The sequence below is a fragment of the Chlamydomonas reinhardtii genome, chromosome 12 (assembly GCF_000002595.2).
Source record: "Chlamydomonas reinhardtii strain CC-503 cw92 mt+ chromosome 12, whole genome shotgun sequence".
Lineage (NCBI taxonomy): Eukaryota > Viridiplantae > Chlorophyta > Chlorophyceae > Chlamydomonadales > Chlamydomonadaceae > Chlamydomonas > Chlamydomonas reinhardtii.
Window position 1 is genome coordinate 9,369,193 of NC_057015.1, and position 21,042 is coordinate 9,390,234.

The 21,042-nt window shown below is 62.2% G+C and overlaps 5 protein-coding genes across 6 annotated transcripts; 2 read left to right on the top strand and 3 right to left on the bottom strand.

The window, feature by feature from the left end:
• The first annotated feature begins 36 nt into the window (after window positions 1-36).
• CHLRE_12g540350v5 (uncharacterized protein) lies at window positions 37-3,228 on the top strand. The gene is made up of 7 exons (XM_043068740.1): window positions 37-421; window positions 592-698; window positions 1,062-1,124; window positions 1,273-1,344; window positions 1,851-2,317; window positions 2,534-2,635; window positions 2,818-3,228. Exons 1-7 carry the CDS (start codon window positions 130-132, stop codon window positions 2,915-2,917), a joined length of 1,203 nt encoding a protein of 400 aa, XP_042919219.1. The 5' UTR covers window positions 37-129; the 3' UTR covers window positions 2,918-3,228.
• A 32-nt stretch (window positions 3,229-3,260) lies between these two features.
• On the bottom strand, window positions 3,261-5,470 carry CHLRE_12g540351v5 (uncharacterized protein). Its single transcript, XM_043068741.1, has 5 exons — window positions 5,384-5,470; window positions 5,316-5,343; window positions 5,028-5,103; window positions 4,619-4,660; window positions 3,261-4,459 (listed from the first exon to the last, which is right to left on the bottom strand). Exons 1-5 carry the CDS (start codon window positions 5,384-5,386, stop codon window positions 4,399-4,401), a joined length of 210 nt encoding a protein of 69 aa, XP_042919220.1. The 5' UTR covers window positions 5,387-5,470; the 3' UTR covers window positions 3,261-4,398.
• Window positions 5,471-6,922: 1,452 nt separating this feature from the next.
• On the bottom strand, window positions 6,923-8,468 carry CHLRE_12g540250v5 (uncharacterized protein). The gene is made up of 4 exons (XM_001693849.2): window positions 8,324-8,468; window positions 8,130-8,206; window positions 7,754-7,800; window positions 6,923-7,597 (listed from the first exon to the last, which is right to left on the bottom strand). The coding sequence occupies exons 2-4, from the start codon at window positions 8,185-8,187 to the stop codon at window positions 7,520-7,522; spliced, it is 183 nt and encodes a 60-aa protein (XP_001693901.2). The 5' UTR covers window positions 8,188-8,206; window positions 8,324-8,468; the 3' UTR covers window positions 6,923-7,519.
• A 140-nt stretch (window positions 8,469-8,608) lies between these two features.
• On the top strand, window positions 8,609-16,180 carry CHLRE_12g540200v5 (uncharacterized protein). Its single transcript, XM_043068739.1, has 8 exons — window positions 8,609-8,748; window positions 8,865-8,957; window positions 9,211-9,744; window positions 10,564-10,644; window positions 11,365-12,033; window positions 12,558-12,779; window positions 13,020-13,235; window positions 14,214-16,180. Exons 1-8 carry the CDS (start codon window positions 8,641-8,643, stop codon window positions 15,642-15,644), a joined length of 3,354 nt encoding a protein of 1,117 aa, XP_042919221.1. The 5' UTR covers window positions 8,609-8,640; the 3' UTR covers window positions 15,645-16,180.
• Window positions 16,181-16,902: 722 nt separating this feature from the next.
• On the bottom strand, window positions 16,903-20,808 carry CHLRE_12g540150v5 (uncharacterized protein). 2 transcript variants are annotated; one of them, XM_043068737.1, is made up of 6 exons: window positions 20,622-20,808; window positions 20,034-20,169; window positions 19,745-19,906; window positions 19,344-19,391; window positions 18,910-19,085; window positions 16,903-18,659 (listed from the first exon to the last, which is right to left on the bottom strand). In XM_043068737.1, exons 1-6 carry the CDS (start codon window positions 20,706-20,708, stop codon window positions 18,612-18,614), a joined length of 657 nt encoding a protein of 218 aa, XP_042919223.1. In that variant the 5' UTR covers window positions 20,709-20,808; the 3' UTR covers window positions 16,903-18,611. The 2 variants fall into 2 exon arrangements, with proteins under 2 accessions (XP_042919223.1, XP_042919222.1); XM_043068738.1 differs by lacking the exon at window positions 19,344-19,391.
• Window positions 20,809-21,042: the final 234 nt, after the last annotated feature.

A 21,042-nucleotide genomic window follows, 5' to 3' on the forward strand; every position in this document is an offset into this window, starting at 1 on the left:
TCCCATTTTGGCGCCAAAACGTAGTTCTTGTCCCGCTGCAGCCAGTCACTTGTGCCAGCTCGAGCAGCAGCCCTCCAGGCTAGCTAGCCGCCAAAGGAACACACGCTGACACAGACACGCACAGAGCAAATGGACGAGACGCAGGTTGTGGAGCACTTGGTGCTTTGGCTCATCCAGCCCCAAACGCGCGACCAGGCACTTCTCGAGCTCAGCAAACGGCGCGAGACGTTTCCGGACCTGGCCTGCTACCTCTGGCACAGCTTCGGCGCCATAGCGGTGCTGCTGCAGGAGATCGCGGCGACCTACCCGATGCTCTCGCCGCCCGCGGTGGCCGCCCATGTGTCCAACCGCGTCTGCAACGCGCTGGCGCTGCTGCAGTGCGTGGCCTCACACAGCGCCACGCGCATCCCCTTCCTGCAGGGTGAGGCCGGCGGGGGGCCGGGGGCCGTGCGGAGTGGGAATCGAACGAGCCAGGGGCGGCACAGCGCATGTGTGTTTTCTGTCAACCGTATTTGACACGGTCGGGTACTACAGCGCCGACGGCAACTTGGGCCCCCGTCCCCGTTCCGTTCGTCCCTACTCCCTATGCAGCCAACCTCCCCGTCTTCCTCTACCCCTTCCTGGCCATCGAGAGCAAGGCCCGCCCGCTCGAGTACCTGCGCCTGACCAGCCTGGGTGTGATTGGCGCGCTGGTCAAGGTGAGCGAGCGGGCTGCGTGGGAGCCAGCCGCCTGGGGAGCTGCGGCTAGGTAGCCAGCTGGGGAGGGGGCGCAGGGCCCTGACGGCGCAAGCGACTGACCGGAGTCAGGCGCTGCCTGCGGTGGGCGTGCGCGGCACGGCTTCTGGCCAGCACTGGTGCCCCACGTCCTTGCGAGAGGAAGTAGGGAGGCGGAGGGGAGCGAGGTGGAGGAGGGGAGGATCGGGAGGAGGAGGGGGTGTGTGGGCAGCGGTCTTCGGGGCGGAGTCCTTGGCTCCGTTCGCCCCTGGCAGACAGGCGTGCACACGTCTGCGGCAGTCATGTGGGTACATGTGGAGTGAGGCCGCCTGTGTGCGGCACCACAGGCGGATGAGACGCCCGTCATTAGCTTCCTTCTGGGGACCGAGATTGTGCCGCTGTGCCTGAAGGTATGGCCGCAATTGAAGAGGTCACTGGAAAGGCAGGGGGGAGATGGCTTGGGGTCGTGAGGAGGAAGCGGGTTTGCATTACATACACACACACACTTGTTGTTTCTTCAATACAGACACACTTATTCCTTGGGTCTCTGCCTTTCAGGTGATGGAGATTGGTACGGAGCTGTCCAAGACCGTGGCCACCTTCATTATGCAGAAGATCCTTCTGGACGACGTGCGTAAGGCTAGGGGCAGGGAGGCAGGGGTGAGAGGCGCCAGTGGGAGGGAGGGATGTGAGGGGTCTGTCACACGATGTGCGGCTGCGGGCGTGGGGTGCACATGTGGAATGTGCCGCTAGCCGCAGCACATGTGTACATGCACATGCATCGTCGTTGGCTGCTCTGTTTGCATAATGGCTCAACCAGGGGCCGCACTGAAACCTTACAACACTGTGGGTCGCAATGGGTTGACGCACGTGCATCAGGGACAGAGCCCCTGCAGCACTGCAGCCACCTATCCTCTCATACCATCCACGCCAAGCACGCCCACTGCACACACACACACACGGTAACATCCGTAAACCGTCGCTTTGCTGCATCGCATACACTGTCTTTGCGCAACGTTCTCCTTGTGCTCTTTAACACACACACACACACACACACACACACACGCATACAGACAACTGTTCATGAGCTTTGTTTTCCTTGTGCGCCTTCAAACGTAGCCAACACGCACACGCAGGTGGGCTTGAACTACGTCTGCGCCACTCCCGAGCGCTTCTTCGCCGTCACCGGGCTGCTGGGGGCGCTGGTTGCCGGCGGCAAGGGCGGCGTCTGCGCAGGTGCCGGCGGCGCCAATGGCAGCAACCACTCTCTCGGCGCGCTGTCCGTGGCGCCTCAGCAACCACAGCACCAGTACCGCCCGCAGCTGTCAGACCATCAGCACTTGGAACAGTACAACTACCAGCACCAGCACCAGCACCAGCACCAAGAGCAGCCGCACCACCAGCAGCAACTGCAGCAACTGCAGCACCAGCAGCAGGAGCCGTACAGCAACGGGCACATGGCGAATGGCGGGCAGCGGCAGCTGGCCCCGCATGCGAACGCTTCCGGCGGCGACGGCGGCGGCGGCGGCGGCGGCGGTCAGCCCAGCCAGCGGCTGCTCAAGCACATCATCCGCTGCTACCTGCGCCTGTCCGACAACCCGCGGTGGGGCAGGCGGCGGGAGGGGCGGCGGGGGCAGGATGAGGTGTGTGTGTGTGGGGGTGTAGATACCAAACCGAACCCAACGCAGAAGAAGGGGTGATGGACGGGTGCTAGGGAGCGCCTGTGTATACGCATGCCGTGTAGGCAGCACATACACAGTGCCGCATCTCATGACCCTGTTTCTCAACAACGCAAAATTCCGGTGCTCCTGTGCCACAGCGCCCGCAGCGCTCTGCGCTCCTGCCTGCCGGAGGCGCTGGTCAACCCGGCCGCCGCCGCCGCCACAGCGGGGCTCATCGGGGCTGACAACCCCTCACGCAAGTGAGTGCTTCAGCCTGTGATGTGCAGTAGTGGCTGTATGCGGTGTGCAGTCTTGGGTCTTGCGTGCATGACTTGGCACGGTACTCAACATACACGCTCGCGTGTGGCCTCAATAATGCCCTCCGCCATCCCCGCCCTCCGCTCCCTCCTTCTCCCCCTCCCTCCCCCGCCTGTCCTGACAGGTGGCTGGCGCAGCTGCTCATGAACGTGGGCTTCTCCGACTCGGCCGCGGCACTGGGTGCGCCCGACGTGGTGCAGCCATCGCCCGTCATGGGCGCGTGAGGGGCGTGAGCGGCGTGGCCTGGCCAGGCGCCATAGCCTGCTTGGCGGAGCGAGGGCGGGAGGGTGTGTGTGCGACGGTGGTGGTGGAGGGTGCCGTCGTCGTGGCGGCTGGCGAACTGGGCTCAGGGGGAGGCGGAGGGCGAGGCGCAGGGAATTGAGCCCTGGCATGTCACATTGCTGGACTGGGATTTGGGATGGTACAAGAAAAAATCAGTGGAGAGGAGGTTGTGCTGAGGAGGCGGCAGGGCTGGCAGGGTTGCCGATATGTGTGTGCTTGTGGCTGCAGCGGACCAAATGGAGCCGATCCTGACATCCGCGGGCGTTTGGATTTGGCCGTTTGGGTAGGCGATTGGCTTGTTTACACGTGAGAGCGAGACGCTGGTTACTTGATGACCCAGGCAGCCTTTTGTCTCCTAATGTGTGTCGCCACGCACATGCAACATGCGGCACCTGCGCACAACCCGGTCGCATCATCAAGGAGCACGGCACCATCCGCACATACATGCCCACATTGCTGTGGTGGCTGGTTGCCCTTCCTCTTTATTTCTGGCCGTGCCTGCTGGTGGGGTAAAGCCACGCAGCGGCCGGCAACCACACGTGCGCGTCCCCCTGCCCTACACATCGCACTCCACACAGCAAGGCGCTGAATGGCCTCCCCGCCATGCACACAAGCACTGACCCCCGGAACACACAGGGCCAACCCGAACACGTTAACATGCCACGCGACACTGCTTTACGGTTCACTGAGGTAGCCGTCAGACATACCACTCATTTGTATCCATGATTTCCATGTGATGCCGTCAGTTCCAGACGACGAGCGCGGAAGCTTTATCGCCACACGGTATGCATTACCCCGCCCCATGCTGGCTGGTGCAGACCCGAAGCAAGTGTCTGCGTTGTGGGGGCTGATTGTGCTTACCCACACACATACAGCACTGCTCGTAGCACCGATGCTGTTTCAATGTGCATGCATGCAATTCAGTTTGCATACACCTCCGCGTTCGCGTGATGCAAGCCACTTGATGTCCAATGCTCCGGACACCCGTGCGAAATCCACATCGTGAACGTGCGTGTATGACTCATACTTATTTTCCATGCCAAGCCACCTATCTACATGCCAACACCCGAGTCACCTCATTACGCCACGCCTTCAATTCCTTGACCTGTTCATCCGCTAGCCGCCAGAACTTCGACCTGGGCTGACAGCCCGCTGCATGTGAGTCGGCAGAGGTTTTGGCCGTCCGCCGCTGTCGTGACCGTGTGTGTACGTCATCCGGGGCGAGCCAAGGCCCCGTCGCCCTGTGCTCATCATGCGCCCCCCGGCGGTCCGCCAAACATGCTAGCCCTCATGCATGTAGGCTGCCCGCGCGCCCGCCTACCGCCGCGCTGCGCCTGCGGCATTGCACGGCATGGGCCTTCCCACCCCCACCCCACCGTGCCGGGGTGCTACTTGTTGCGCCGCATCTCTCAGTGCGTTACTGCTAATCTTCATGTACATCCGCTCCAGCTCTCAGGGGCGTAAGGGAACTGCATGCCCTTTTCCTGCGTGAGTCAAGCAAGAGAATTCCCGGCTTGAGGCTGAGAGCCTAGCGAGGTCTGCAGAGGTAACATGGGGCGCGTGAAAGGTACACCTGGAACCTCTGCTGGTTGCGCTTCCCAGGACCCTAGCGCCGAATGCCATGTTAGCGACGACGCACGCACCTTGGAGTGCACAAGCCCGCCGTTGACTGATATCTCAAAGGCCTGATGGGGAGCGGGCAGGTGGAGGGTCAAGGAAGGGGCACAGCAGGAAAGGCGTGGAGGGAGGCGAGCGGGCGCGAGGTCCGTGATAGCCGCGTGCGGGCAGGGATACGCCGCAAGCCCGTGGCGTCACAGCCATGTGGTGGCAGCTGTATGTCGGCCGCGCGCTGCATGCAAGGCTGCGGCGTGGCGTGGCGCGTGGTAGGAGGGGGAGAGGGGCCCCGGATGCGGCACACGGGCGCGGCATACCAGTAGCCACCAGGGGACACGGCTGGGGCGGGCTGGGGCGCACACGGGAGCGCCGGGCCCTCTGGCTGTTGGAATGCCCGAAAGGAACCATTAGCCGCCATGCCGGGGAACCACCGCTCACCTCCAAGCTACATCTCTGTGTCGTAGGTGAGGTCGGTACCCACAGCGGGAAGCGCCGCCTGTACGCTTCCACCAAGCTGCAGGGACGGTGCGTGGCAGGACGGAGGTCACGTGCGCCTCAGTGGCCTGAGCGGCTTACACCACAACAGACCTGATGATAATCCACATGTACTTTTGCCCGCTGCACCTCACAATACGGTAGCTGTGGAAGCACGACGGCGTTGAGCCTGGCAAGGGCTTGCATCGTTCATACCCTAGTATAACCGCAACATCCCGCGGCCTGTCGCACCTGCGATAACGACCGCGGTAGCCTCAACCTCCGCACATAACGACTTGCGCAGCGATTGATGTCTTAGCCATCAGACAGGAGTCTGGATGGCTCAGACCTAAGGAGTTGCGAATGCTGGGAAAGTCAGGAGTTCGTCTCGGACTTGGTCGTGTAAGTTATGGATTGTCGCTAATATTTACTGTATGTAGCTTTGTGCGCGGCTATAATAACGTCTCGCTCGTTGCCTCCGCAATCCGCTTTGCGGCAATGTGCCGTCCGTCAAGCGTCCGTCATCCTTTGCCTGGGCAGCCCTTTTCCCTCAACGTTTCTTGCCCGCCATTCAACTTCATGCAAGCACAATGCCTTTCGCTACACATGTGTGTATGTCACGGAGGACGCGCTGGTTTGGGGAGCCGAAACGTGAAATGTCGAATTTGTGCAGGATTGTGTTCGGTGCAGCTCGGTGTTACTCATGGTGGAACCCGCCAGCTGGTTTTCCTGTGCAATAGAGTATACACGCTCCTGCACACCCTTCTGTCCACAGTGTATCCACAGTGTACGCTGAGTGCCCCTCTGGGAGGCTCTGGGCTGGCTTGGGCCAGTGAATACGGCCCCCCCCACCGTCTCTCTGCCATCGACAAGAAGGTGGCTCTCTCTCATTCATTCATACTGCTGGAGGCAGCCTGGTCATGGCGACTGGGCCTACTTTGCCCCCCACGGATGGGGGCTTTGTCAGCTTTCCCCTTGGTTGGCTGGCTTGCCCCTTCCCCCGAAGGGGGAGGGGCGGAAGCCATTGCGGTCGCATCGAGTCCCCAGGCGGGGCCCCCTCGGTTATTCCAGTTTTGTATGTAACGTTAAAACTATGTGACCCAAAACGCAGCCCAAGACGTGTATCATGTACAGTGCCCTTCAATGGGTCCGTAGCAACGCATAACTTTGCAAAAACACAAGGAAGGCGTAAGACTAGAGGCGAAGAGATCAGAGGCGTTGGAGGATCCCGGCGCTCGACTATCGATCGGCTTTGCATTGCCGCGGACTTGCGGTAGACGATATTCTTCAAGGCAAACATTTAGACTTGGACATGTGCGAGCGCAAACAGCAAAGCGCATGCGATCTCTCCGATCGGCGATAGCAGAAAGGCGATGTGCTTCATCGCAATGCATAAGCAGCACTGAGTTTTGTGATATCAACGGTGCATACTATCGTGGTGACGATTTGTCGAAATCGTGTGAGAACTCTCGGGCCCCCTGCCCCCGACCCGCCCCCGACCCGCCCGCGCTCTCTCGCCTTCCGCAAATGCAAATGTGTTCACCGGCGCCTCCCCGCGCAAACACCTCCCGTGATACCAGCCCCGCATCTCCCTCCCATCCCGTTCGCACAAATGCGACTGCGCGGAAGTGGACGTTGGGAACGTGACCATAGCCGATGAAATGCTGGGATCGGGGTTTAAGTTCCCGTCATGCTTGGCCTGCATTGATGCGCAATGCGACAGGGGGAGGGGGCAAGCCGGGGTACTGCGTAGCGGTAGGGGTTTCTTGCCCTCTTTCCAACCCAGGCCCCAGCGAAGGGCCCAGCCCCGTTGAATCACCGAAACCAAGCCGCTCGCGGCTGCCAAGGATTCCGTTTTGAATGAACCCATCTTACATGGCAATAACAATGGGCCCCTGCGCACCTCCACGCGCTGGTGGTGTGGCCCACGCCACCCTGCTTGATTGCGCTTTGGCACATGTCATGCCACATAATCACTCGGCACAGATCTACAGCCCACAACTCATACGCTACATCAACACCAATAACTATGAATTCACATTATTTGCGCGGTCAGCTGAACAACACGCTCGTTTGACGTTCATGATCCCCCCCCCCACACACACACATGCGATACATATCATTGCACGATATTTTCAAAGGACAAGGCACAGCCTCATGACCTCCTAGTTGGCGTTGCCTAGGGTGATCATTTGCATCCGGGGCGGACCAAGGGCCTGTAGCCCTTTAAAGCCCGCGCCCATCATGTCTCACCCAGCAACCCGCCAAACAGGAAACCTTGTTGCCAGCCGGGTTGGCAGGTGATCAGTTGCCGGGACCGGGCGACAGGGCGGCAGTGCTCAGTGCGCTGCCGCTGCTGCCAACACCACTCTCAGCCCTGGCCGCCGCTGGCGCCGGTGTGTCCGCAAAGCACCGCTGCCAGCCGCTGCTAATTATGCAGCTGCCATGGGGGTTATTTACTTGGCAAGCGCCTCACCAATCTTGGCGAAGATGCGCTCAACCTTCTCCTGGTTATCCACATGGCCGCCACCGTTCTGCACGTGAGCCGGCCACACGAGGGGAGGGTGCGGTGAGTGCGGAGGTGAACTGTGACGCACGCGGACACATAAACAGCGCGACCGACACGTCCCCTTCCTTCCCCTTCTGCTGAGCATTTGCCCAGCTAGCGAGGTACAAAGTTGCCCGCGTACCTTCTTGGAGTGGACCAGCTCGCCGTTAACCTCGACCTCGAAGAAGCCTGGCGGGGAGGTCAGACACTGCGGGGTTAGGCACGTGGATGCGCGGCAAAGTCCTGCAGGCCTCGCGCAGTACGTGAGTACCTGGAATCGCGCCTGGAACCGCTGAGCAGCCCGCTGAGACGTGCACATACAGGTTCACGATTCTCTTGAAGACGAGACTTGCCCACTTCCGTCGTCAGGCCCCCGCATGTCAACGCGGTACCATCCCTCTGTCAACCCTGACTGAGCCGGCGTCTACGCTGCCCATCTCTAGCTGCAGCTGCCAATCAGCTGTTTTGCACACTGCACCGCCAGGCACTCCTGCGCTGTAAGATTCACGAAAACACACCAGTGGCTTGGGGGGTTGCCTCAAATGAGAACTTGATATCCGCGTTCGGGAACTTCATGCGTATCGCATTTTCCAAGCTGCGTGAAGCATTTTGGGGACAGATGCAGGTTAGGACACAGTTTTCTGCGGCATTCAGTCAGAGCAAGGTCATCCTGCAACCAGCACGTCTAAGCGGTGTCCCTGAGTAAGCGCACCTGCGATACCGCGACCCGTAGCCTCAGCCACCGCAGTAGAGAACGTGGACCTGGACGGGGGCCATAGCTGCTTGGCGAAAACGGAACGACGGGGCGGGGGGCGCTAGTGACTTGAGCGTTGAAGCGAGCAAGCGTTATCGTTGCGATATGGTTGCTGGATAATAGACGACAGCTCGCGTGCGGGGAAAATGGCCCCCCCCTCCAGTTCAGCCGCCCCATTCCGCTGCTCATGCCTTGTAGTCCGCGAGCTCTGAGCACTGAGCATGTCTGCCTTATTCAAATTCAGTTGAGCGCCTGGAAAACAGCACGCGACACAAATGGGTGTCGACTACATAGCTCGAAAGAGCGCCAAGAAGCGAAAGAAGAAGGAGCGCCAGGCGGTGGGCAAGGATGGCGTTGCCATACGGGAGCGTCGCCGTAAGAAGGTGAGCAAATAGGGGAGCAGAAATGGTCGGCAGCAGCCGCCGGCAATGTGCACGCGCACTATTTGCATCACGACTGGCGGCCCTCGCTTGACTGCTGTGGCCATGCTATCGCGCAGATTCGACGGCTTTGTCAGGGCGTGTGCTACAAGACGCCGGAGCTGACGGAAGAAGACAAAAAGGGAGGCTGGTCGGACGGCGAGGGCAACGGGGTGAGGCGGCGCACGGCACGGCGGCACAGGCGGGGCATCTTGCGGGCGGGTTGAGCTGCAGCCCGGGAGGCTCAGACAAGCGGCATGGGGAGCCCTGGGGTCTGACGACAGCGGGCGGGAGGGGGTCCAACACATGCACAGGGCTCAGACTTCCGACGCGTGCCGTGAGCCCGGAGTGCCCCGCTTCCTTACCCCGCCGCCTCACCGCGCTCCGCCCCTCCCCTCCCCTCCACGCCCCGCCCCTCCCCTCTAGGCCCCCGACTACGACAGTGACATTGAGGAGGCCGCCGCCGCCGCCCGCGCCGCCTCCAACAAGGCCGCCAGCACCAGCGCCGCCGCCGCCGCGGCCGCCGACGCCAAGCTCCAAAAGCAGAGCGCCAAGAAGGCCAAGAAAGAAAAGAAGCAGCAGAGCCAGGCTGCTGACAAGAAACGCAAAGCCGCTGATGACGGCAACGCCGCCGACGGCGAAGCCGCTGCCGACGGCGGCGGCAAGCTCTCCACCTCCATCAAACTATTGGACCCTGCAACGCTGGCCACAAACGCTGCTAACGCGGCGCTTAAGAAGCTACAGCTCACGCCGGAGGCGGCGGCGGCGGCGGAGGCGGCGCTGGGTGGCTACCCGGCGCTGCTGCGCGGCGTGATGCTGGCGGAGCGGCACGTGGAGCCCACGCCGGTGCAGGAGGCGGCGTGGCCGGCGGCGCTGGCGGGGCGGGACGTGTGCGGCGTGGCGGAGCCGGGCAGTGGCAAGACGCTGGCGTACCTGCTGCCGGGGCTGGTGCGGCTGCAGGTGAGGAGGCGGATGGCTGGGGGGGGGGGCTGGCGGGGTGGTGTGGCCGTGTGGGGGATGTGGGTATGGGGGCTGTGGGGGGCTGTGGGTTGGGAGATGGGCGGCGTTGTTGGTCGGGAGGTGTGGAGGCAGTGGAGGCAGGTTCTGCCTTGCTGGGTTTGCACACAGACGCTCGCGTACACGCACGCACTGGCACAGATGGGCGTTGATGAGCATGAGTTTATCCGCGCTTCTGAGGCTTTGACCGGCCGTGCTGACATTTACTCACTAATGGTTGAATTTCTTCGCCTGAGCCCTAAGTAGCAATAGCACAAATGCACCTCGCGCACTCACACACTCGCGCGCGCACATACACGTACAAACTCGGGGCGTTGATGAGCATGAGTTTATCCGCGCTTCTGAGGCTTTGACCGGCCGTGCTGACATTTACTCACTTATGGTTGAATTTCTTCGCCTGAGCCCTAAGTAGCAGTAGCACCAATGCACCTCACGCACCCCGACACACACGCGCGCACACATGCACGTACAAACGGGGGGCGTTGATGAGCATGAGTTTATCCGCGCTTCTGAGGCTTTGACCGGCCGTGCTGACATTTACTCACTAATGGTTGAATTTCTTCGCCTGAGCCCCACGCAGCATCTCCGTGCACCTGTGACTGCTTTCGCTACACGCCACAGACGCACCCGCGTACCCCGCGCAAGGGCATGATCGCGCTTGCACTCACACCCGCATCCCCCCGACCTACGGACTGTGCTGTTGCTGACCTAGCCACCCCGTTCCACCCCGCCACTCACTGCCGCCTCCTCCTTCCCCTGCAGGCCGAGGGCCACAGCGCTGCCAGCTCGCCGGCCGGCCCCGTCATGCTGGTGCTGCTGCCCACGCGCGAGCTGGCGCAGCAGGTGTGTGTGTGTGTGTGTGTGTGTGTGTGTGTGTGTGTGTGTGTGTGTGTGTGTGTGTGTGTGTGTGTGTGAGTGTGTGTGTGTGTGAGAGAGAGAGAGAGCAGTCCCGGAGTTTGTGCCACCGCACACACAGTGCGTGTGGTGCACTTAATGCCTACCGCATATTGCACGCACGGTGACGTCCATCTCTGTCTGTGATGCCGGTGTTCTATAACACATGGGAGGGCGGTGATGAGCATGAGTTTATCCGCGCTTCTGAGGCCTTGACCGGCCGTGCTGATACTTACTCTTATATGGTTGAATTTCTTCGCCTGAGCCCCTGAAACCGCACAATGCTACCGTACTGCTCATCGCACACGCGTATGCACACGCACGAGCGCATACTGAGATAATGGAGGACGTTGATGAGCATGAGTTTATCCGCGCTTCTGAGGCTTTGACCGGCCGTGCTGACATTTACTCACTAATGGTTGAATTTCTTCGCCTGAGTCCCTCCCACTGAACGCACGCCATGCGCTCAACACACCTCCGCATGTGCGCGCCCGCCCTGCCGCTACCCGCCGCTGACACACCGCCCGCCAGCCGGCTGCTGAGCGCCTGCCCCACTCCGCCTCACTTCACACAAGTCGTCGGCACCTCAACTTCGTGACCTACTCACTTCCATACCAACATCAACCGCAACCCCCACCCACTCACCCACCCACCCACCCTCCCCTGCAGGTGGCCGGCCAGTGCCGCCGCACGCGCGCTGTCACCGGCCTGCGCACCGTGTGCGTGTTCGGCGGCGCGCCCAAGGACGAGCAGGCGGCGCTGCTGGCGGGCGGAGCCCCTCCCGCCGCCGCTGGCGCCCCCGCTGACGAGGCCGCTGCTGCGGAGGCCGGCGCCGGCGCTGGCGGCAAGCGGCCGCACGTGCTGGTGGCCACGCCGGGGCGGCTGTTGGACCTGGCGGACAGCGGGCACCTGGTGCTGGGCCACGTGCGCTACGTGGTGCTGGACGAGGCGGACAAGATGCTGGGGCTGGGCTTCAAGCCGCAGCTGGACCGCCTGTACGACATGCTGCAGCTGGGCGGTACGGCGGCGCCGGCGGCGGCGGCGGCTGGATCCGGTGCGGCGGCGGCGGCGGCGGCTGGGTCCGGTGCGGCGGCGGCGGCGGCGGTCGGAGCAGTGGAGGGGAAGAAGAAGGGGGCGGCAGCTAAGAAGCATAAGCAGCAGCAGGCGGAGGCGGCGGAGGCGGAGCCGGCGGTTAGGCCACAGCGGCCGCAGGTGCTGTTGTTCAGCGCGACTATGCCGGCGGAGGTGGAGGCGGCGGCGGCGCAGTGGCTTCGGAAGCCGGAGCGGGTTGCGGTCAGTGCCGGCGGCGCCAACGCCATCAGCCGCACCGTCACGCAGGTGGGTGTGGAGGCGTGTTGGGGGTATCCTGGTCACGTGTGTGTGCATGTTGGGGTTGGGACACATTGGGAATGTTACTGCGCGCATCTGAACGTGCGGGCATTGGTCGTGCAGCGTCCGACCTTGCCTTCTGCACCCCGTCTGCCCACAAGCACACACATAACCACCAGGGCGGTGATGAGCATGAGTTTATCCGCGCTTCTGAGGCCTTGACCGGCCGTGCTGATACTCACTCTTACATGGTTGAATTTCTTCGCCTGAGCCCCTGAAACCGCACAATGCTACTGCAATGCTCATCGCACACCCGTATGCACACGCACGAGCGCACACTGAGATAATGGAGGACGTTGATGAGCATGAGTTTATCCGCGCTTCTGAGGCTTTGACCGGCCGTGCTGACATTTACTCACTAATGGTTGAATTTCTTCGCCTGAGCCCTCACCGGACACGCCACGGCATCCCACCCACACGCCCCACCACCACCACCACCAATCCCCAAACCCCCGCCCTACTTCCCAATGCAGGTTGTGCACGTGTGCGCGGAGCACAAGAAGCCCGAGAAACTCCTCAAGCACCTGGGCCGCATCCGGGCCCAGTACCAGCAGCAGCAGGCGGCGGGCGCGGGCGGCCGCAACCCGCCGCGCGTGCTGGTGTTTGCCAACCGCGTCAAGGCCGTGCGCTTCCTGGCCGCGGCACTGGCGCGTGAGGGCTACAAGGTGGCGCAGCTGCACGGCCAGAGGTCGCAGGTGGGCGTGGGGCGCGGCGGGTGCAGGGAGGAGCGGGTTTGAGGCAGCGCGGCAGCGGCTGAGAGGTGGCTGAGAAGGCCGTTGTTGGCGGCCACTGCTGCTGTTGCTGGAATTGGGAAGGAAGATGTGACATGTGGCACCTACGCGGAAGTGACCCCTAACACGTCTTTCCTGCCTCTCCACCTCTCACCCCCCCTCCCTCCTCCTCCCCTCCTCCACTCCCCCCTTCCACCCGCGCAGGGCGAGCGCAACCAGGCGGTGTCTGAGTTCCGCGCCGGCAAGGCGCAGGTGCTGGTAGCCACCGACGTGGCGGCGCGCGGGCTGGACATCCGCGCGCTGCCCTACGTGGTCAACTACGACTTCCCCGCGCGCATCGAGACCTACGTGCACCGCGTGGGCCGCACCGGGCGGCTGGCGGCGTGCGGGCACGCCTACAGCTTCTTCACACGCAACCTGGTGCGTGCTCGCGGGGTGTGCATGTGTGGGTGAAGGGTATGTGTTGAGTGTTGAAAAGAAAACAACAAAACGAAGCCCCCCCAGACGGCGCGACGGAGTTACTTACGGATACCTACCGATACCGAGCGTCTTGTAGCCGCGTCGACCCCGGTAGTCATACTTACCCGCAAAAAGCCTGGAACCCCCCTCGGGCGATCGACGAACGACCTGACCCCGAGTGGCACCCATATGCATTGTATGCGCCGCGCCCTGGGCGCGCTACAACGTTGACCCAGCACGCCTAATGCCCTGATTCCCGCCCGCTGGTCGTAGTCGAGCTCACCTACGGGTGATAGAGGAATTGCAGGCACAGGGGCGGCAGCGAGCAAGTGTCACGAGCAGGGAAAATGGCGACAGCGATGTTAAGGGCGGCGTGCAGCAAGCAAGCTAGGACACGCATCCCAGTCCCGGCCCGCTAATGATTGCGGGAAAAGAGAGCGAGGCTGTGGTCGTCGAGAAACTTATAAGGAGTCATCGGCTGCATGGGGTCAAGTCGGCGGGCGTCGGTTGCGGAGCACTAGAAAGCAGCGAACCCCCGGAACTGCTGGACGTGGGCTAGTGTGTGCGAGTGTGGGGCGCCGTGGGCTGGCGGGAGCTGGCCTCCCGCTCCCCACTCCACGGCGGCACCGAGGCTAGGCATGCGCGCGGCCGCAGTGGCCGCGTCGGCTGTCCGAAACCAGCCCCCCGGGGGACATCCATGTACTCCCCTGAAAGGAAAAGCGCGCCTATGTGTTGAGTGTGTGTTTTGGGAGGAGGAGGCACAACGGGTGGGCACACATGGATGAATGCATGGATGTATGGGGGGGGGGCACGTGGGCGGCGAGGATTAGTGCAACTTTCTAATTACGCATTGTTCGTGCAGCGGCAGCCCAGGACCAGCCCTCTTCCATCCTCTCCTGACCCTTTACCCGCCCCACTCGTCCGACCGCACGAGCGCAGGCCCCGCTGGCGCCGCCGCTGCTGGAGCTGCTGCAGGCGCACGGGCAGGACGTGGACCCCAACCTCTCCGCCCTCGCCAACGCCTGGCGCATCGCGGAGAAGAAGCTGGGCGCGGCGGGCGCCGCCGCCGCGGCGGCGGCCGCCCTGCGCCGCGGCGACGGCTCCGGAGCCGCCGCCGGCGCGGGCAGCGAGGACCCGGACAGCGGAGCGGGCGCGGCCTCGGAGGAGGGCGGTGAGGAGGCCGATGACGACGAGGGGGATGCGGTGGCGGGGGGCGATGATGAGGGCAAGCTGAGTATGGCGGAGCTGGCGCTGGGCGCCGCGGAGGACCTGATGGAGGGGCTGGGGTCGCGCGACGCACGCGCCATTGCTGATATCCTCAGAAAGAAGATGGCCAAGCAGCAACAGCAGCAGCAGGGCGGGAGTAAGAAGCCGGCGGCAGGGGAGGCCGAAGAGCAGCAGGAGCAGCGGCCGGCGAAGAAGGCGCGGCCCGGGGACACGCAGCTGGTGCCCACGACGGCGGCGCAGCGCGCCGCCGCGGACGCGGCGGAGCCGGGCGCGGGCCGCAAGGCGCCGTACATGGCTGCCAAGTCCTTTGCCGGCGCGCGGCCCGGCTACTGCTTCAAGAAGGGGCCGCTGGGGTTGGGCTATTACGCCGATGAGCCGCTTCATCTGGTGAAGCAGCGGAAGCTCGCGGCGGCAAAGGCGGCCAAGGCGGCGGCGGGCAAGGTGGTGGTGGTCACCAAGCCCGCCACAGCCGCGGCCGCCGGCAAGGCAGGGGTGGCGGCTGCGGTGGCTGGAGGCAAGGCCGCGGCGGCAGACAAGGCGGCGGGGGGTGCAGCTGCTGCGGGCAAGAAGGCTGCTGGCGGCAAAGCGGAGTCGGTGTGGGGCTTGCCGCAGCGGAACAAGCCCATCATCCCCGTCCGGCACGAGGACTTCCTGTCGGACTCGGATCAGGCCGCCTCTGACGGCGCCGACAGCGATGACGACGACGACGAGGAGGATGGCGGCGTCGCGCCGGCCGCCAAGAAGCAGCCGCCGGCTAAGAAGCGCTTCCAGCCGGATCCGGATTCGGATGATGAGCTCTTTGGATCCGGTGGGCGCGGCGGCGGCGGCGGCGGCAGCGGCTCGGATGACGATGACGACGACAGTGACGATGAGGAGGGCGGGCGGGGTGCGGCGAAGAAGAAGCACAAGGCGCTGCCGGGGCGGCTGCGGAAGAAGCTAGCCAAGGCGAAGGCCAAGAGTGGCGGCGGGGGCGGCGGCGGAGGCCGAGGCCGAGGCCGCGGCGGCAGTGATGGCGGTGGAAGGGGCGGCGGAGGCAGGGGGCGCGGCGGGCGGGGTAGCAGCGCAGCCGGGCGCAGCGGGAGAGGCGGTGGCGAGGGCGGGAGAGGAGGCCGCGGCGGCGGGCGCGGTGGTGGCAGGTCGTGAGGCCATGTAGAGTGATGACTGAAACCGTGCATAGTGCTTATTACTGTCTTGATGCATATGACTTTGACGATGATTTTACTGAGTAAGCAGCAACTGGGTTTGCAACTTGCTGTACATTTATGTTTGTTGACGGTGCACTGCAACTATGGTTGTGCAAGTAGACGCAGGTTTGGATACGCAGGTTGGACGTTTGTTCAGTTGAAGGCGGTACGTGACAGTTGGAACGCCTTCTGTATTTGGCAATCGACGAAGCAGTCATACACGCGTGTGCTCTGCCTGTTTGGGGCCGAGCTTAGAGCCATGGGGCCCCTGATAACGTTTGGGTGGGCGCTGGGCCTGCCAAGAGCGCGAGCAACGCACCACACCTGGCGCTGCTCCTGCGCGGCCTCTGCCTGTCGCTTGGCCCCGCCACCCTGTCACCTCCCGCACCAACCGAATCTCTGACGGGCGGTACAGGCTGCCGTGTCACGGTGTAGCTCTGCTGTGAGTAGGTGGCCTTCTCCTTGTCAAACAGCGCCTTGCCCTCCAGTAATCGCACGCGGTCACGAGGCTTGAACCCACTCACCAGTCACCACACGCGCGTTCTTAGCACGCTAGCTGCCCCTTGCGCAGCGACAGCATGTAGTCCACATCTGCGAGTGCCTCATCAGGGAAGGTGCCGCCTTAACATGCTGAGTTAACACCAAGCACCACAAGTTAACTTCAAATGCGTGTTTCTTCCAGCGCTTTTCCTGCTGCTTTTAGGGCGGTCTGGCATTTGTGACACAGGCTGTTTCAGCCCCTGGAGGGATCTGCATTATCTTCATAGGCCTCTGAAGGGCTCTGGCGGGCTCTGAAGGGCTCTGTTACGGGCGTGTGCTAAACTGCGGATGCGGCTCTGGCGGGCTCTGAGGGGCTCTGGCAGGATGTGGAGAGTTCTTTTACACCTACCGTAGGGCACAAACCCAGCCTCCCCTGGCCATGCCTGTTGCCGCCCCCCTCCGCCCTCTGCCCCATGCCGAGGCGCCCCGTGCACGTCGCTCCCGCCCCGCGCCTCGCCCCAGAAGCGCGAGAGACTAGGATCTGTTGGACATGATAGGAGGCTATGATTTGCGGCAAGGGGGCCTTGACACGCGTGGATGGCGCGTGCTGTGCCCCTTCCCAGAGAGGCTGCAGTTCTTTTGTTCTCAACGGGAATGGTTTACCATTAACCCACAGAGGCTGGCGTCACTGCGTCAGGCCTGAACCCCACCCTCGATGTGGTCGGGCGGGTTAGATGGGGGGCCTTAGGTGCGGGGCCATCCAAGTCTCATGGCGCTTGAGAAAGCGTCCCACTCCATGCTTATATACGGGGCTCAGCCCATTTTCCAGCTGTACAAAGCTGACACCGCTTGTCATTTCGCAGCGGTTACCGCCCGTTCGAGGTAAAATGGAGGCGCGCTCTTCCTCGCCACTCACGCCGCTTTCCTGCTGCCTGCTAGCAGTAACATCAACGACTGGTCGGTTTTGCATTCGCATTTCTTTAGCTCATCTCCGTAGCACACTTCCAATCCTGTAACAACAACATCGCATATATGTCCGGACCGGGGGAATCGACGCAGCACATCAGCCGGGCCGGGTAGAACAAGGCTGCGGAAATGCTCGCCAGCCAGCCCACAGACGCAGGTCCACAACAACACGCAGGTCATACCATTGTCCGCATTGCGATACCGCACTGCCAAGTCACCCACGATCAAAAAAGGTTACGGCGTATGCTTGGAAATACTTCCACCGCATACGGCAATACACCCAGCCATTGATTCACACACACATTCTCTCTCTCACACACACACAAGCACACACATACACCTGACAATACACCCCCACATTCTTCAACACAAAAAGCTCATGCGAGCCAAGGCTTGGTACAAAAGTCGTAGCAGCGGTTGCATGCGGTGAACTGTTAGGGTTTGAGCGTGCATGGGTCCACATTGAGCACTACGGCACACAAACACAGCTTGGCAGCGGCCCAACGCTCCCAAAAGAGACTCACCACGAACAAAGCACTTGAACGAATGCAATGAATGCATACTCCTGCACAGTCTCCGACATCATTATTGAGCTCGGAGGTTTAAAAGCACACTCTACGCGGCTACATGGTGGCGCACTACCCGCACGGCCGTACCCAATGATTTCGTTCAGGTTGGCTTGCTTTTGGTTTCTGGAACGAACTACCGCCCCCCCCCCCCCCCACACCCACACCCACGCCCACACACACGCACCCACTCACCCACACACACACACACCCACACCCACACAAGTGTTGCCGCCTGCCTCCGGACGTGTGCGTCCACAGTGAGCAGTCATAGCCAACGCAGTCCCTTCATGTGTCGAGGCGTCTATGTTAAGTTTACGGTAGTTCAGTTGTGATTCAGTTCATTCATTCCACTTAATTCCCATGAAACCCCATCGCCTGTCAGTCTGTTTGCCATTACCACCGCATTTCCAAATGAACCTGCGGCCGCAGCTGACCCCCAGCTGCGGCCGCGATGTGTGTCAGTTCATTTGGAAATGCGGTGGTAATGGCAAACAGTGGCAGGCGATGGGGTTTGATGGGAATCAAGTGGAATGAATGAACTGAATTACAACTGAACTACCGTGACCCCCAGCTGCGGCCCTCTTCTCTTCTGCTGCCGCGGCCGCGCCCACCGCCATCCAATGGGCAACGCTGCCACTGCTGCCGCCCCTGCCAAAGCACCAACCAGGCCTACTCGCCACAATGCATGGGGCAGTCAGCGGCCGCTAAGCCGCCACCCCCATCCCCCTGCAAATCGCCCCCCCCCACTGATATACCGCCGTGCAGGGCTGTCTTGCCCCGACAAGCCTCAGTGGTGCACTGCAGGTGCACACATCAATCCCCAGCAACGCCGACCACGATTGAAGCCGCCGGCCCGGGTGCCCAGCATCGCCAGGGCCGCACATCCAGTAGTAGGCGCCACAAGCCGTCCCTCACGCGGAGGCGGCGTTGTTGTCCTTCTCGACGATGGAGGTTTCATCCTGAAAACACCGCCACCATGTCATGCCATGGGGAAGGAGCACGAGTGCACAACACGCGATGTCAACCTGCTTGCGGTACAGCGAGATGCTGCTTGCTGGGCTTTGTTGAGTGCACTTTCCTCGCATGGAGTTGCGCCCGAACCTTCAACCCGCAGCCAGGACCGCATAGTTCACGATCAGCGGCCCGTGGTGAAGCGCAATTCGAACGCTGTGCGAAGTGCGTGTCTTCGGTTAGCTCAAGTTCGCTCACCTCGCCCTCGATGTGGCACGGCACGTCCACGCCCTCCGCGAGGCAGGCCAGGCCCGCCACTGTGGGCCCGTTGTGCATGGCCCTGACCAGCATTAGCCCCATCGCCGGGTTAAAAGTGTGGATATCGTTGCTCGTGTTTGCGAAGATCGCCTCCAGGTTATTGGCCAGGCTGTCCACTGTCAAGCAACCAGGCAACGATGGGAGTGGAGTGGAATGGGGTTGGAAGGATACTCGGTGAAGTGGTAGAGTGGGGTGGGGTGGGTACGAGCACCAGCCCAAGCCATACCCATACCAAGCCAATCGTGCCGGCGGTTTACAGGGTGCGGTGACTGATGCAGAGCCAGGTGCACACTGGCTTGCAGGGGCTTATTGCCGTGGAACACAGGATGAGCTGCGCTGTGAATTGCAGCCACTGACCAAGCTCGGTTGCGCGCATAACAGCACGTTCACGCGCAGGTAACCCGTGTAACCACACGCGTTACCTGGCGATCAGACAAGCAACCCCCATGGCAAGCAGGAAGCGCCAGGCCGGCGGAAAGCAGCATGCGACAAGAGGCAAAGGAGCAAAGGTCAAATTGGGCAAGTCACACTGGGAAAGGGGCAAGGCACGCAAGCGGAAGGGACAGACAAGCGGGACGGAGGCATAACGACAGCACTATGGGCAGGCGGAGTGCATCAGGGGGTGGTCAGCGGGGCAGCAACATTACGGTAACTGGAGTTGGGCGGTGTGAGTAACTGTGTTGCAAGGGCTTTAGGGTTCAGGTGGATAGCTGTCATGCTCGTAGATAGCGGCGCAATGCACACGACCTCCGCCAGCACACGCCATGTCACGCACCCTGCTTCTCCTCGTTCATGCCGGCGGGCGCCCAGCTGGGCACGTCCCGCAGCAGGCACGCCACCAGCTTCGGGCGATCTTTCAGCCCGTCCTTGAAGACGTCCACGCGCTTCTTCTGCTGGCCGCCGGGCTGCTCCATCCTCCACATCTTGACCACGTGCTCTGCGGCAGCAGCCCCAGTAGCAGCAAAGCACATCGTCGGACCGGACCGACATAAGCACACACGCATGCACATACACACAACTTTCCCCACATGATGCCCGTGTGGGCCCTGCCTTGGGTGACCCACCCAGGAAGGAGCGGGCGTTGACCACGCCCGCAGCATAGAGCGTGGCCACGAGCAGTTGCTTGGTCCTGGCCAGTTTCGCAGTCGTGTCCATGTTCTCCTTGGCCAGGGCCGCCATCTCCACGGCCCGGGCCGCCACCTGTGGGGAGTGACCCGCAATTAGTTACCCAAGGGCTGTACCGCGCGCACACAAGGTCATGCATGTGAGCAGCCACGCCTTTGAGAAAGCAGGGGTGCCAGGGACGAGAGGCAGCCCCCCTTCTGTGAACTGTCACATGGTACCGGCAGCAGTGGAGGTCCCGTCGTTGAACTGACCCCTGCCGCACGTACGCACAATTTCCATACCAATTGACTATGTAATCTCCTCTACTCTTGCAGGATGGTCTCCAGGCGATCCAGCCCCTCATACCACCACTCCTCCGTCACCCACAGCCGGAGAGAGATGTGCATTGGGGGCATGCCCACGTGACTCCAGAAATCCCGCGACTCCCCGACTCCCCGCGACTCCCCGACTCCCCGCGACACCCCAACTCGCTCGCAGTTGCTGATTTAGTTTAATCTTGGAATGTAAAAATGAAGATTGCCCTTCACCTGAGCCTGTAGCCTCAAGATGGCCTTGTACAACATCGCGCGAAGCTTGAGCGGAGCCTTGTCAACAAGCGTGACGATGTCGTCCATGTTTGGGTCGGCAGCAGCAGACACCACGACTGAGCGAGCCGGCCCACCGATCCCTACATAGGCAGCGAAACAGCAACAGAGCGCTCTCAGAATCCGCGAGCAGATCCGAGGGGGAGCAGCAAAGCGCGCAATCTGGCTCGAATCTGGCTCGTGTGGCCCGGTCCTAGTCTAACCCGCATCATAAAGCTAAAAGCCGCCGAGTCTCGTTCTAAGCGCATGATAATCAACTCACTGGGCATAGCAGCAGACGAATGCCTCCTGGCCTTGGCGGGGGTCAGCACAGCGCGAACAGCCGCGCGAGCAGCCGCGCGAGCAGCAGCGCGAGCAGCAGCGC